Source organism: Mucor velutinosus (genome assembly GCF_035048745.1).
Source record: "Mucor velutinosus strain NIH1002 chromosome Unknown tig00001567, whole genome shotgun sequence".
Taxonomy (NCBI): Eukaryota; Fungi; Mucoromycota; class Mucoromycetes; order Mucorales; family Mucoraceae; genus Mucor; species Mucor velutinosus.
The window spans coordinates 583,222-598,925 of NW_027041896.1; the positions used below are offsets into that span (position 1 = coordinate 583,222).

General features: G+C 41.0%; 4 protein-coding genes across 4 annotated transcripts; 1 reads left to right on the forward strand and 3 right to left on the reverse strand.

Annotated features, from left to right (window-relative positions):
• Nucleotides 1-856: 856 nt before the first annotated feature.
• Nucleotides 857-3,355, reverse strand: ATC70_012070 (uncharacterized protein; the record flags this gene model as incomplete). The annotated part of the gene is made up of 1 exon (XM_064831253.1): nucleotides 857-3,355. One exon carries the CDS (start codon nucleotides 3,353-3,355, stop codon nucleotides 857-859), a length of 2,499 nt encoding a protein of 832 aa, XP_064688121.1.
• A 2,735-nt stretch (nucleotides 3,356-6,090) lies between these two features.
• Nucleotides 6,091-7,940, reverse strand: ATC70_012071 (uncharacterized protein; the record flags this gene model as incomplete). The annotated part of the gene is made up of 5 exons (XM_064831254.1): nucleotides 6,091-6,716; nucleotides 6,775-7,184; nucleotides 7,246-7,618; nucleotides 7,687-7,803; nucleotides 7,868-7,940. 5 exons carry the CDS (start codon nucleotides 7,938-7,940, stop codon nucleotides 6,091-6,093), a joined length of 1,599 nt encoding a protein of 532 aa, XP_064688122.1.
• Nucleotides 7,941-10,879: 2,939 nt separating this feature from the next.
• Nucleotides 10,880-13,836, forward strand: RIB1 (GTP cyclohydrolase II; the record flags this gene model as incomplete). Its single annotated transcript, XM_064831255.1, has 6 exons — nucleotides 10,880-11,157; nucleotides 11,233-11,294; nucleotides 11,351-11,418; nucleotides 11,474-11,557; nucleotides 11,621-13,333; nucleotides 13,387-13,836. The coding sequence occupies 6 exons, from the start codon at nucleotides 10,880-10,882 to the stop codon at nucleotides 13,834-13,836; spliced, it is 2,655 nt and encodes an 884-aa protein (XP_064688123.1).
• Nucleotides 13,837-13,890: 54 nt separating this feature from the next.
• DHH1_2 (DExD/H-box ATP-dependent RNA helicase dhh1) lies at nucleotides 13,891-15,693 on the reverse strand (the record flags this gene model as incomplete). Its single annotated transcript, XM_064831256.1, has 6 exons — nucleotides 13,891-14,358; nucleotides 14,424-14,681; nucleotides 14,738-14,932; nucleotides 14,984-15,227; nucleotides 15,280-15,431; nucleotides 15,502-15,693. 6 exons carry the CDS (start codon nucleotides 15,691-15,693, stop codon nucleotides 13,891-13,893), a joined length of 1,509 nt encoding a protein of 502 aa, XP_064688124.1.
• Between the last annotated feature and the right edge of the window lie 11 nt (nucleotides 15,694-15,704).

A 15,704-nucleotide genomic window follows, 5' to 3' on the forward strand; every position in this document is an offset into this window, starting at 1 on the left:
CCTATTTCTCCACTTTCTCTAACCACCTTACTAAAGCTTATATCACGCAAAATGCCTGGATCATTTACATTTGGTATGCTGGACAGAATGCTGCATTAGATATAGGGATGCTAATTCATACCAACGCACAGATAAAAGGAAAATACCCCTGGAACGAATGTGCCATCCATGCCCAAAATGCAAACACTATGCCTCAGTCCAGCTGATACGTTCAGAAAAGAAATGGACTGTATTCAACAAACTTATCTCTAGCATCATGCGAGTGCGATACGAATGCTCGCGCTGTAGTTTTCGAGATGAAGAATTACAGCATCATTCAAACGAAATGAACGACATTATCAATGAAGGAAGACTTCTTGTATACTATGAAGACAAACACACATCTCTACTGCCTACACGTCCCGTATTTTGACTCACATACATAAGCATTCTATCATTTATTCCAACTATATACCAGTGTTTCAATAAAAGCTTCATCATAATCATTACAAAAGACTGCAATCCGCTTTCTTTTTGCCCTGGACTTTAGAATTTCAAAACTTTTTCTGATTCACTTTTTTTCCAATTAGGCTGTTTCACTTGAAAAAGCGTTAGTAAGCTAGCGGGTTAATTGCGACGGTATATTCAAATAGGCTTTGTAAAAAAAAAAAAAACAAGTTCTACATGAATGCTGAAACATACGGGGAATTTATAAAGGCTAGAGTAAACAGCTTGACTTGCAACAGCAGTATTATGTATTGATGACATTTGCAATGGTCTCGATTGCTCTACTTGAACAAATATCAAGTTGGAAAGAAAACCCCGTATTGAAAAAGAGCAATCGTACTCGTTTGCACATTTATTGATTGACGCTTGTCTATCTCCTTGATTTCTTCTTCTTTTTAGAGTTGTTATTGTTATGTTTGGCTTTTTGGGTATTGGGCTTTTTATTTTTCTCGCTTGTGTTGGATGCTTCTTCTTTTGGTGGCTCGTCCTCTTCTTTTGAAGTTTCAATAATTGCTTTATCATCCTTGGGTAATGCTTCGGCCCCGATCTGGCCATTCTCGTGAGTTACAGCGTCGTTGTTTGTTGCAATTTCCTCGGTCTTTTCTTCCTTCTGAGTCAAAATTGGTTGCTCTTCCTGTGCTTCGTCGTTCTTTTGAGTGGTGGCCTTGTCATCCTCAGGCATAATTTTTGTTTCTGCAGCATTGGAGTCTGTTTCCACTGGTGTATCTTTGGTTTCTATCAATGAATCCTCTTTCTCGTCTGGTGTGTCATGTGACGGATCATTATTGTTGTCAATAGTAACGCTGTGTTTGATTGCAGTGGATTCGTTATCCACATCAGCTTCAGGCCCATGGCTAATGGCGGCTCCACCGTCCGGGTTGTCAGTTTTCTGTTTCAACGATTCAATCTTATTGCTATTTTCTGGTGAAATTTGGGCCTTTTCAATCGAGATATCTTCAGTTTTAAATTTGTCGTTTACTACTGGTGACTCCCGGTCATTTGCAGCTGAAGGTTGCTCTATTTGATTGCTTGTATTGCTAGATTCATTGTTGCTCACATCAATATCTTCCGCATCGACAGTCTCTGCTGCTGGTATAGTCAAATTTGTCTCGTTCCTTGGTTCCTCGGTTGTGTCAACATTATTTTCAACACTGTCGCCTTCTACCTCTGTTGATCCTTCGACGCTTTTTTCGGCAGCAGTATCATTCACGATTTCCTGCTCCTCCTCCTCATTCTCCTTCTTCTTCATGACAGGTAAATAAGTAACCAGCAGAGTTTCCATATCTTCGTCAGCTGCGCTAGGCATTAGAAGATTTCCATAAATTCCATCCACTAAACATGATTTAAGATACGGCAAGCAACAGCGCACATACGCGGCCGCATACGATTGCAGGTAGGTGACTTCATCAGGTGTGTAAGATGCAGCTTGATCGCAATACTGTCTTAGCGAGGTACCAATCTCCAAAAAGCATGCCTCCAAATGATTTTGTACTGGTATATACAGACTGATAGCTGGCAAAAGACGAAGTGCATTAAAAGCGGATAAAACGCCGTTGGTGAATATAGCAAGTGATGGATAGCTGACCAACAGCATGGGAGGCTGAAATGCGTGGCGCTTTGCTTCGTCTCTGTTTTCGTTACTGCTGCTGCTTTGTGAAGTGGCTTTGGAAGACATCCATGCGCTTGGGGCTGTGCTTTCGTGTGATGCCTTTGTGATTTTCTGAACGAGGTCTTCTGTTGCACTGTCAATCCATCGTAAAATCATTGGCTGAACTGCCTCCTCAAACGAGTGTACAAATATGTGTCTGAAATCTAAACCAATACGACCGAGTGACATGCCACAGTACTGGAGTTGTGTCAACAAGGACGTCAGTGCAGATGTGTCCTCAATCATCGGTAGATATGTATCCAGCGCCGCCTTGATGAGCCCTATCACATGCACCATATAGTCAGATAGTAGTGTGCCTTGCTCATTTGAAAAGATAGAGATATACTGTGTTCCAATTTCGAACATCTGTTCACGCATAACATCAATGAACTTTTTCAGATATTCAAATGCATCTGAACTTCGCTGCCTTGATTCCTCAGACACGTCTCTCTTGATTCTTGCCAATCGCTGCTGCAAGAAATCATGTCTGCATCTCAAGAATACCATCCGTAGCTCTGTTTCAGAATCAAACACATCCATACGACGCAAGAACCCCACTACGTTCATTGCTGCTGCCAGACGAATTGGTTTTCGCAAATGTGAGATGAGTTGAACCAACATGAGATCAGAAGAAGACTGTACTTGCTGATGAATGCTTTTTACTGTGGGTAGAGGATATCTCACTTGCAGCAGTCGAACGTGGGAGGCTAAATCCATTGCTTCCGAGTAGTATCCATTCCAAACACACGTTTCCATCAACTGAGGTATCTCTAATAAGTCTGTCAGGACGTTTTGGTGCTCCAAAACACGGGTTATTTTTCCTCTTTCCTCTTTGATCTCTTTTGCTTGTTGGCTGAATATTTCGCAAGCTTCTTGTAGCTCAGGCACTGAAGACAAGAACTCGCCAAGATGAACGTCGAGGCCGTCCAGGGTCTCCTCTACTTGATGTCGGCACGTCTGGGCATGCAGAAAGCATGGGTAATCTCGAAACGCAAGCTGCTGTGCATCTCGTTTTGCCTTTGCCTGTTCCTCTCGAAGTTCAGTTGGTTCGTGCAAAAGACTGTCCAGTGGTAATGATGTAAGCTTGGTGAGATAGTCGCGTGTCCATTTGCTTGTTTCTATGGTGTCTTTGAGTGGCGTGTCCCAGGAACCAGTGAGAAGCCTCAACAAGTCATCGTTGTTATCCTCAAATGATGTGGATGTTGACGCTGCTATTGACATGATTTGGTAATTACTAGAATAAAAATGTGAAAGTAATTCCTATCTGGACAACTAAAGCTTTGTTGAGAATCTCACAATTGGACATCCGATGTTCTCATTCATGGACACTACGACTACAAGTCGCAAGACTTAGATTGGAGTTACGATGTTGATAGTATAATTTATGTAGTACTTGATAAACAGATAGAAACCTAATTTAATTAGACACTGTCAAAATAATTCTTATTCGCATCCTATAACATGTAAAATCACAAATAAATTTATGGTCCCTAGACACTTTCAAACCTCAAAAAGGAAACAAGTTGATCTTGCAAGTGTTTCGGCAGGCTGGCATTATTAAATACAAGCCTTCCGACACTTTGGGTGGTTTCCACCGAAGCGAAGCGTAGGTCAGGAAACCACCATACGTTCAAACGACTGGCGCAACCGTAGGCCTTTGGCTAATATCGCAAAATTAATATAGCTAAAATGTTAGAAGAATCCTGATTGTTACTTGATGTAAAATCACTAATCATATGAGTGTTTATGCTTCGGATGGCTCTCACCGAAGCGAAGCGAAGGTAGAGAACCAATCTGCGCAGCGGCAGCTCGTGCTACTGATTGCTCTTGCGTATCTTATCAAAATACTGCTACTTTCATTTTGACCCTCCACTTACACATAATAGCCCTTTATATTATCTGTGGATATGATTTTTATGCGATGCTCTACATCCATAGACACATAGCTATTTTATATACGGGCAAGTATCATACTGGTATTTCCTTTTTTATTCCTTAGTGTTCCTGATACAGCAAAATTTGAGTGCATTTGAGCTGCGTTTTCTCGCGTCCAAGGCCGTTTTAGATGGTCATAATAGGACCAAACACTTGCTCTCATTTGGCAGTTACTTTCTGACACCTTTGCTCAGCTTTTTGGGGATCAAAAAAATATGGACAAAAATCGACCAAAAAGCATGAGGTATCCCTCATGGTTTTCATCGAAAATCAAACGATCGCGTTTTTTACCTTGAAAATGGAGACTTTTACTATGGTATATCTTGAATCAAAATGTTTCTATCGATCCAAAGCAACCTCTGAAATCATCTTTGTGGGACTTTGATATGTAAAATTTCGACATTTTGGCCAGAAACCTCTTTTCATATTTTCATAAATCATTTGATAAGTTTATTCAAATCATCTATTTTATTTAGTACCATTGGATGCGCCTTGAAAAGTACTCCAGGAAAGTTTAAGGAAGCATGGGGTGATTATCATACTTCACTTAGTCGAATCTGCAAAAATAGCTTGATCGAGTCCAGGATCATCAAAATTTGTCCAATCTGGAACAGACAATGATTCTGGGCTTGAATTAATTTTGGCTTATGGGGTAGGCTGGCAAACTCAATGCCCTTCTAATAATTATGAAGGCAATGCAGTATAGATGCTTCTGAAGTGTATAGAAAATAGGTGGCAAATCATAGAGCATTATCGTTAGCCATGCTATTCTTTTTGTATTCTACATTTAACAACGCCAGTCTACCAAAATACTTGTCAAATCAACTTTTTTCCTTTTTGAGGCGTTAAAAGTGTCTAGGGACTGAACATTTATTATGTTATGATATGGCTTTAAAGGAAAGTAGCATAAATAACAACAGTAATATGTAATTTGTTACCTACTTTCTATTAGCTTCAAAAAAATCTATGAATGTCTTCATGATTAGAAAGGCATTGAGTTTGTCCGTCTGCTACACCAGCCAAAATTGATTCAAACTCAGAATATTCTGTCTGCTCTAGATTGGACAGATTTTGTCTTTTTTCGACTTGGTTGATTTATTTCGCGAGGTTTGACTATATAAAGTGTGGTGATCAGCCCCTACTTTCTAATACATTCTTGGAGTACTTTTCAAGGTGCTTCCAATGGTGCTAATTGTAATAGATGTTTTGAATGAACCTATTGAGCAATTCCTTAAAAAATGAAATGAGGTTTTCGGTCGAAATGTCGAGATTTTACATCTGAAGGCCCCACAAAAGTGATTTCAGCGGTTGCTTTAGATTTAGAGAAGCATTTTGATTTAATATATACCATATTAAAAGTCTTCATTTGGGAGGTCAAAAATGCAATCGTTCAATTTTTGATGAAAACCACGAGGTATCCCTCATGCTTTTGAGTCGATTTTTGGTGATCTTAAAAAAGTTGAGCAAACATGTCAGGAAGTTAGTGCTGGATGAGAGCAATTGCTGGGTGCTATTCTGGTAGCCTAAAACGACTTCTAACGCGAGAAAACATAGCTCAAATGGACCCAAATTTTGCTGTATTAGGCACACCCTTGACTAATAGGGGATAATGCCATTATACTGCTTGTCCGTATGTGAATTACCTACGTGTATACGGATATGGAGCATCGCATAAGCGTCAGATTCACAGACAATACGAAGGGCTCTCATGTGTAAGTCGAGGATTAAAAAGAAAGTAGTGCGAGCTGCCGCTGCGCAGGTTGGTCCTCACCACCGAAGCGAACGGAAGGTAGAGAGCTATTCGTAGCGTAGATAGACTCGTACATTATAAAGAAAGAGTTGTTTCAAGGAATGATAATATAGTTTATATTTTATTTTACAAATATTTTTTATGAGAATAATATGCGATTTTGTAGTTAGTATTTGTAAATTTACAATTGTGCTTCTTTTTAGGTATACATTTCAAGGAAATACTTCTTGTTATCCAGAAAAAGAAATATTACATGACCAATATTCTATACTTATTCCTCTTGGAAACCAGGGACATGAACAAGAGTATGTTCAACGTCGACTACATTACAGTCGTCATCAGGGACACCGCTTTCATGGACGATACAAGCGAAATCAGTGGTGTTTTCCAAGACAACCATGGGATGATGCCAGACACCTTGGCGGTAGTTGATACCTTGCTTGGAAGTAGCAATGAAGGCCTTCAAGGTAGACATGTCGGGCTTGTCGTCCTTACCGTTAAGAGCAACAATGACCAGGTAAGCACGAGTCTTACCATCAGTCAAGGGAATGAAAGCTTGAGAGGAGTAAGGGTGTCTTTCCAACAGCTTGACAGTCAAAGGAAGTTCGTTGGTAGGGCGGCAGTGGAAGATACACATGTTGATCTTGCCGTTACCGCTGGGGAACAAGTTGCTGACGGTAGCAACACCGTGGTACTTTTCAGCAGTACCTTGGTTGGCACTGGTAACTACGTTGGAGGCATCAGAGTGGATAACATCACCATAGGGAGCATAGGCTTCAGAGGTCAAAGGCTGGGCAACAAGGCCACCCTTAAGAGCGGTGGGAGAGACAATAGGCAGTTGAGGGATCTTGCCACCTTCAACAACACCATAGAGGCGAAGACGCTTGAAACCACCATCTGTTGAAAATGAGGAATTAATACATTAGCACACTTTTTAAGCGATGCACAAGCTTACCAGGGATGATGGAGATTTTGGCATGAGTAAAGACCTTGTCGGTATGAGCAGTATCAAAGTAAAAGACGCTGTTGGGGCCAGTAGCAGAGGGCTCAACAAGAGTGAACCATTCAGCATTAGCAGGAGGAACAACCTCGGAGGAGTTGGTAGCTTCTAACTTGATTTGACGAGGGAAGTTACCCTTGAAGTGAGTAGTATCAACTTCGGCTTGCAAGATGTGACCAGCAGCACCCAAACGAAGCACAACGAAATCAGAGTAACCCTCAACACGAGAGCGAGCTGTTTGCCATCCATCACCTTGATGTCTACCACGACCAGGCAAGACTAAAAAGTCGCCAGGACCATAATGTTCATCACTGACTTGAACAGATCTACCGCCATGTCCAACATAAACCAAATCAATGACAGTGCTAAGATAGCAGCATACAATCAGCACATTTGTTTTATGGTCATATCCCTCAATTAACTTACTCCTTGTCCTTGGGCAAAGTAGGTTGAATATCACCGTAAACACGGAAACGAGCAATACCGCCATCAGGATAGTTGTTCAAGCGAAGATGGGTGTAGACAGCAGATTGTTGTTCCAATTGGAAAAAGTTGTGGCAACTGGGAGGAAGCTCAACCTTGGGAAGGATTTCGGTCCAAACAAGATCCGCTTCCAAACCGGTACCTTCGGGGCAGTAAGCACCCTCAACAGAGGCAGCGGGTGCTTGGTTACCAGTAAAGTAGCTAGTGTCAATGTCGAAACCACTGATGGCACCAGCGAATCCAAGCTTGATGATACACCAATCGTAGGTATCGTTATGGCGCTTTGATTCCCATCCGTCCATCCAGGAACCGGTTTCTAAAATTGAAATTAAAGCATGATTTAGATGCCTCATGCCAAATCAATGAATGTAAAGCTATACGAACCAACAAACTTGTCAGGACAAGAGAGAGCAGGCTCAGGGTTAAGCATCATGGAAGCAGGAGCAAAGAATTCATCAGTGACCTTGATAACAGCACTTCCGAGAGCAGCACTAGCCAAATCTATAGAAACTGGTAGATTAGAACATTTGATGCTCATTCAACATGTTGCTCGAGACCATTTTACCGATAGACTTGGACAATTTTGATTTTTGGAACTCTTCTTGAGTAATTCTGGTGAAAGCAGGTGCGTTTGTCATCTTTGTTGTAATTTGTTCGTAAGAGTAGGGAAGAAAAGGGACGAATTGATGAAGAATTATCTTGAATTGTGTTTTATAAGGTGGGGTATTTAATCTATTTCACTCGAGGAGTCACAAACCATAAACCTCCAATCAATGTCTGGTTATACCACCTATTTAAAATGCAGAAAAATATACCTTTGCCCTTTAGAAGAAACCTATTTCCTTAAAAAAGAACTGTGTTCTGTTTCTTTTTTGCTTGAAAATAGAGAAAAGTCTATTAAATCCACATTTTATGTTTCAATCTTCCCACGAAATGGCCAATAATAGGAGCGCACATGCAATCTGGAGATGAGTAATATCTGCTACATTTGACAATGAGATGGATCAAAGTATTGCAATGTTGGAAATGAAAAAGGAATTTGAAATCAATGCATATTACATACATCTAATTCCCGTGCAAGTTAAATACATGTTATGCCTCTCGCTTATTTGCTATGAGCTCAAGGCTCAATGTTATTTCGAGATTTGTAAATGTCTGTGCAACTTGCTAGTTTGAGGTTACCCCAAATTCAGTGTAACAAATGGCGTATGACACATTTCGGTGCTGAAATTTCATATGCAATCACAATAGTTTTGCCTGCAAGCTCCCGGGTTTTCAATGGAAAGGCACATTCATGAATTGAGCACTTGAAAGCATGGCTTGAAACCACAGAAGATGGATGGGACAAACTGTAGATCAAAGGCATTATACGAGTCATCTTTTGAAATCTATCTACCAACAATACAGGGATACATCTCCGCTGATCAGTTTTATATAAGAAGCAAATTATAATAGATGTAAATGGCCTCAAATGTTCATATTTAATGATGTCCTTTATTGGGGGAGGGTCTTAAAGGTCTATTAGTGTATTTATACAATGATTTATATAGATGAATTAATTTTTGTAAAAGCATTAATGCAGCTTTTTAGCCTGCCTGCCTGAGCTTGATGCGATCTGAAATCATTGTCATCATCTGATGTTGTCTAAACCAAATCATTTTTGTCGATATGACTACAACAAGTCAGTAGAATTCTTCGCCGCAGAACCAACTGCTCTAGAATTGCATCTTTAGAAGGTATCATTGTGAGGACACCTTGAGAGTCACCACAGTATCTCAAAAACATCGAGATACATTTGATATGCTAGTCTCCAACATGTATTCGTATCGATTCAGTATAAAGTATTAGAAATAACAAACTATTTCAACCAAGTTTATTGATCTTTTCTAACTCAAGTACGGTATCTCTCAAGTAGACAAATGCATGATTCTAATCAAAAGTGAATATTTCCGCACATCCCCGTAAATCGCAATCAACATACTTGGTGATTGCAGCCCAATGAATAGAGCATGAAGTAAGATGAAGGTCAATGAGCTGGATAGTGATTGAAGGGCTATCGATGAGCATGGCCTTGATTTACATTCGAAGTGTTATCTGACATTGTTAATTAAATGACAACCTTGCAATTCGCATTAAGATTCACTGCAGTATTCGTAATTTCCAACGATAGCATCAATCAGATATAAAAACGCATAACCTTAGTAGTAAGCCGTAGTGAGTTTAAGCTATGATATCTGTCAATTCGCAATCCCGTTCTTACGAGCTTCAGTTATCTTGATAAGCCATATCTGCCAGCAGGCCAAAATTAAGTAAATCTCAGATAATGCTTCTCTCTAGATTGGACAGATTTTGATCTTTTTCGACTTGATTTGTATATTTTGCAAGATCCGACTATATAAAATGTAATGATCATCCTATACTCCCTTATACTATTTTGGAGTACATTTTGATGCGCATCCAGTGGTACTGATTTTAAACAATGTTTTGAACAAGCACATTGAGCAATCTCTAAAAATATGAAATGGGGTTTATGGCAAAAATGTCAAAATGTCACATATAAAGGTCGCACAAAAGAAGTTTCAGGGGTTGCTTTGAATCCATAGAGATATTTTGGCTTAATATGTACCATAGTAAAAGTCTTCGTTTTCAAGGTCAAAAATGCGATCGTTCGATTTTTGATGTTTTTCCATGAGGTACCCCTCATGGTTTGGGGCCGATTTTTGATGATATTTTTTTTTTTGATCCCAAAAAAGTCGAGCAAAGGTGTCAGTAAGTGGATGCTGGGTGAGAGCAATTGTTTGGTGCTATTCCAGTAGTCTAAAACAACTTCTAGCGCATAAAATTACGGCGCAAAAACACTCATATTTCGCTGCGTTTTGTGTTTATTTGAGTAGTAAGAGGCATTGTAAGTATCCTGTCTGCCCCTACATTAGTTGCTTCCAAGAATACAAGCATGGAACATTGTAGAATAGTCAGATTAACAGCTGGAAGCTATGTACAAAAGCTTTTATACAATGTTTGAGAATCAAGAAGTGATATTTCTCAAGAATTTAGGTTCTGGCATCAAATCAACACCAAGTTTTACTTGCAGTACCTGGATCTAGTATCTATGGAGTCATGGTATATCAAACAGAAGGTAAATGACTTGGAATCGGTTGTAGCAAAGCACAAAGCTACTACTGTACATATTGAAAGACGTCTTGGCTGTGTTGATACTTCTTGGGAACATAATAAGAACCTACTGCATCTTTGATTTTTGATTGGCATCTGCTATGAGATGGTGCACATCACATGTATAGTATTGCAATGCGAGCAGGTCAAGAGCACGAGGCTCAAGCAGTTTATATATATATATATATATATATATATATACTATATCATATGTGGGCCAATCCTATACACAAACGAACGTCTTGATCTGATGTAGCCTAGGAGAGACAATCAATTTAGGTCAAAAGCTCCGCGCATTGACTTTCTGCCTGATCGCGATATACACAAAAGTGATTTAAAAACTTTCATTACGCGCAAAAAAATAACTGGCACTCTTTATTTCTCATTTCCATTCTTTCATCTCATTATGAGTTACTCAGATATAAACTGGGCTCAAAGGTCAAGATACAACGACCAAGCAAGATTATCGCATAGCCGCATTTCACTGCTGTCCACACCTACAGAAGAACCTTCCTTTGTGCGCAATGCCACTACAACTACAACTACAACAACGCATAGCCATCTGAACAAGACACTATCCAAGCTCATTGATCGCTTTGATATCAGTCCAAGGAACGCTTCGCTTAGTGATATACAACGACAGAAAGATGGACTCGTAGACAAGTTTAGTCATATTTTATCAACGTAATGTACTCGTGGTCGTCGCAGAAATGTGCAATGTCCCTCTACATCATTGCTGATTGATGTTTTGATATCTAGGCAGATAGAGCCCTCCATTGTCGAAAATGAAAACGACATAGCTAATGCTATCCATACACAATGTATGTAGCAAAGTAAACAGTAAATCGATTCATCATTGACATCACTTTCACAATAGTACAGGAATCTCGAGACCCTGAAAAAGCCCATCGCTTTGGACATTTATACAACAAGTTGGCATCAAGGGTAAAATAGCGCACTTCTACGCAATACAACTGGATTGACACTTTGATGGTTCTAGCAAATACTAGAAAGGAAATGGTCCATTCTCTATTTATTATCACTCACTGGTAAACTACCATCCAGTAGCACATCCGATTTATCTGTAAGTCAACTGTGAAATAGCACCTACATTCCTGCGTATTTACAGCACGCTTTTCTACACTAGACATTGGACAGCCCTCGTGCGACCATTAGTGGATTACAGAACCTCCATCATGAAGCCACATCAGCTGCAGATTACTTGCAACCACCCGCTTCCAGACCGTACGATACGCACTCGAGCGATTCACCAAGGAATATACGCCGTCGACTTGCCAGAGAAAGCGCATCGCCGCAAAGAGAGAGTATGGGGTTAGACACTGCACCGCCTGCTGTTCAGCTAGCAAGAGCCAGGGAATCCCACAGTCGCATGACCGAAGCCGTCTATGTCTCGGAAGCAGACTTGTTGCGAGACTTGATCTTTTTGTTTCAGGGCATTGATGGACAATACATTCGATACGATATACAACTCAATGATCATGTGTTTATACCAGGCATTGAAGTGTCACCTTCCATTACCAACATGGTGTTCAAACTAGCAGATATTGGATGGCTGTATACCAAAGTACGTAACTTTGTCAATGACAACATGGACTCGCCTACCATTGGCTTGGTGGGGCAATCATTGTGTGCAGCACTCCAGCAGGAACTGACAGAATATTACAAACTGATCGCCATCCTGGAAGCGCAAGTCGAGAAACAAATGATCAACAACCAGGTCACCAGTCAGAGTTTGACATTAAAAAAGTTGATGATATGGACCTTGGACTGCAATCAAAAGCTGCGACTTATGAGTGTTTTGGTGGATGTGTGTCAGGGACAAAAGGGAGGCGCATTGATAGCCTCTATTCACAACTACACAAAGCACGGCGATCCATTTATCAAGGACTATCTCACCAAAATGCTGCAGATTGTGTCCAAGCCGTTCTATGAAATGTTGGAGCGCTGGGTGTATGAAGGTGAATTGGACGATCCTTACGAGGAGTTTTTCGTGGCGTGTGATCGTACAGTGCCAGAGGAAGAGCTGTGGCAGAGCAAATACACTATGCGTGAAGATATGTTGCCAGCATTTCTATCCAAAGAGCTCGCTCACAAGATTTTCTCAATTGGCAAATCGTTGAATTTCATTCGTTATAGCTGCCATGAGGATACACTGGCAGAGCAGCAACATGACGCATCTACAGCAACAGCAGCAGCAATAGCCAACGACACACTGGAAAAGCAACCCTTCAAGTACGGCGAAACAGAGCAAGTAGAGAAATCGATTGAAGTAGCCTATACAGCGACAAGCAGAGCACTTTTGAATCTACTGAAAACCAAATACAAGCTCATGGATCATTTAAAGGCGTTGAAGCGATATTTGCTGCTGGGCCAGGGCGATTTTATTCAATATTTGATGGACATTTTATGGTTGAATCTAAGCAAGCCTGCCAACACGCTGTTTCGACACAATCTTACCGGCATTCTGGAGACAGCTATTCGCTCTTGCAACGCTCAGTATGATGATCCTCAGATATTGAATCGATTGGATGTGCGTCTCATGGAGATACAGAAAGATGATTTGGGATGGGATGTATTTTCGCTGGATTACCATGTGGATGCACCAATCAACACTGTATTCAGTCCTACAGCCATGCACCAATACCTGGAGGCATTCAATTTCTTGTGGCGGCTGAAGCGAGTGGAATACACACTGGCTGCGGCATGGCGACAATGGGTGAAGGCGAGCCGGGAATTCACTCATCTCCCTGAACTTCAGCAGGACATACAGTTTGCTCAGTTGACCATTCAGCGCATGATCCACTTTATCTATCAATTACAGCACTATGTATTATTTGAGGTGAGTGATAACGTATTTGCCAACAAGAGTTGCGCACTGACCACCCATTGTAGGTGCTTGAATGCTCCTGGGATAAATTGGAGACGTTTATAGAGCACAAGAGCGTCGATCTGGATTCCATTATTGCTGCTCACAGCAACTACCTCAGAGAAATCACAGAAAAGGGATTTCTGACTGGACCCAAGCAAGAAGCGCTGGCTGGTAAACTCGGCAGTATATTTGATTGCATTTTGCAGTACAATGTCGTGCTAGAGTATCTGTACAAGTACGCAACACAAGAGTCTCTTAAACGATCCAGTCGAGGCTTGAGCGATGTAGAAAAGATGAGCAAGATACGAAAGCGACACGAAGACATGGAAGATCAATTTACGATGCAAGTGCTTGGCTTCCTTGACGTGCTGAAATCCTACCATGATGAAGATTTGAGATCTCTATTAACTCGTTTGGATTACAATGACTTTTACACAAAATTCAATGAAACTTCGCAAAATGTGAATTTGTAAATAAAAGAAGGGTCTGGTTTATTATACATGATGTGTAAGAAGGCCGATGTGCTATTATACAGTGGGCGGCAGCTTTTCAGGCACACATTCGGGTTGACCAGTTCGAAAGTAATCGTCCAGGAACATTTCCAAACGTTTGATACCAGCGACATTCTCTTGCGCAGAACTGATGGGATACAATGGGCAGATGGTCTCTCTAATTAATCGGAATAATTTGGCGGTTTGGTTGGGATAAGCCTGTAGTAATCGAATAGCTGATACTTCTAAAAGGCCATTGACGAGGATGGGCGTGATTTCACGAGGAGGCATATTACATATACGGGCCAACCAGATCCAAGCATGCTTGATGGGGAAAGGGTTTTCAGGCTGTCCTGGATCTGGTAATGTTTGACATAAGGCACCGTAAAACATCACATAACATTTCTGTCCTTCAGCATGCTCTAAAAACGTCTCCAGCGTCTTTTTCTCCTTGTTTTTGATAGCGTAACGTAACCTTGATTTGATCTCATCGTGTGAGAGTGACTAATAGTGTGATTTCAGTTGGTTTGTTCACTGCAGCAGAAAAGAAAAAAAAAAGCAGAACTTACTGGATCATCATCATGGTACTGAGGAATCAGATAAGGACAACGCTTCATTAAACGGCCCATAAGGTACGGTAAGAATTCTGAAATGGAACTGCACATGAGGTAAGCGAATCTTGCCAGGAAATAAGCTGCAAATGCTGTAGCATGAATCTCCTGCTTTGCCTGTGCCAGTAAGAACTTGGCAAGCTGATTCAACATGTATTCAAATGCCTCTGGCGATTGTTGTTTGATGCCCAAAAGATGGTTGTTTAGTGTATTGAACTAGCAGACGTATGAGACCCACTGTGTTTCATTGCTTTTCTCTAACATTGCCCTACCTTCTCTACAATCACTCTATGCTCTGCCTGCAGTTGAGACACTGTGCGCTTAATGACCAATTTAGCTTGGAAACACTGCTTGCGAAAGACGTCGTTTTGTAGTTTGGGTCTAATGTTGGTCTTGTAGTATTCAATCTTTTCAAAGTATTTCTTGTATTCCTCCAATCCTTGAGGCGAAACAGCGGATGATTGAGCCTACCATCGAATGTGAGTGTCAGTTGTCATGCAGAGTAGTTGGCTGCTCACCATCTTTTGCATCTCTAGTTGCTTTGCTTTCTTTTCCTTCAGTGCTTTGGCTTCTTGCTCCTTCTTCTCCTTCTCCTCCTGCTCCCGCTTTTCTTTTTCTACCTTGGCTTTAGCCTTTGCTTCTGCTTCAGCAGTTGCATTTTCCGATTTCTTCTTGTCGAGTGCGATGGCGTCGTCGATTAATTTGCGTTGCTTTGTCAGTTCTTCTTCAAATGCTTTATCGTCATCCTGATCGTCTTTTGAGCTGTTGATATGTCAATACACTCACAGTGCTGCAATAGCGTGGATCCACTCACCTGGACACAGTCAATGTGGATAGCATGCTTTTCAATTTGTTCAGCTCTTCCTGCTGCTGTTGCCGCTGTTGTGCCAGCAATCGCTCAATGTCCTTCTTCAGCTCGGATTGATGCTGTTGCATGCTTGATGCAAATTGCTGATCATAGACTTTCTGTAATTGATTGTTCTGGGAGGTTAGGAGACAGACTAAAGCAACAGCCCCCCCTCCCTCAGTAACTTACGGGATTCTTGTACAAATGAGAACGCTTGTAGTCCTCCACTGGGTTATAGACACATCCCAATTTGATCAGTTGCGTTTCCTGCTGTTGGGTTAAAACCCTGGTTTTTGGTGTGTAAACCTTGTAGTCCTCGTAATCAGATTCTGATTCACTGTCTGATGGTACTGTGTAGACACGGGTATTGGTGATTTGCATTGACATGTTGT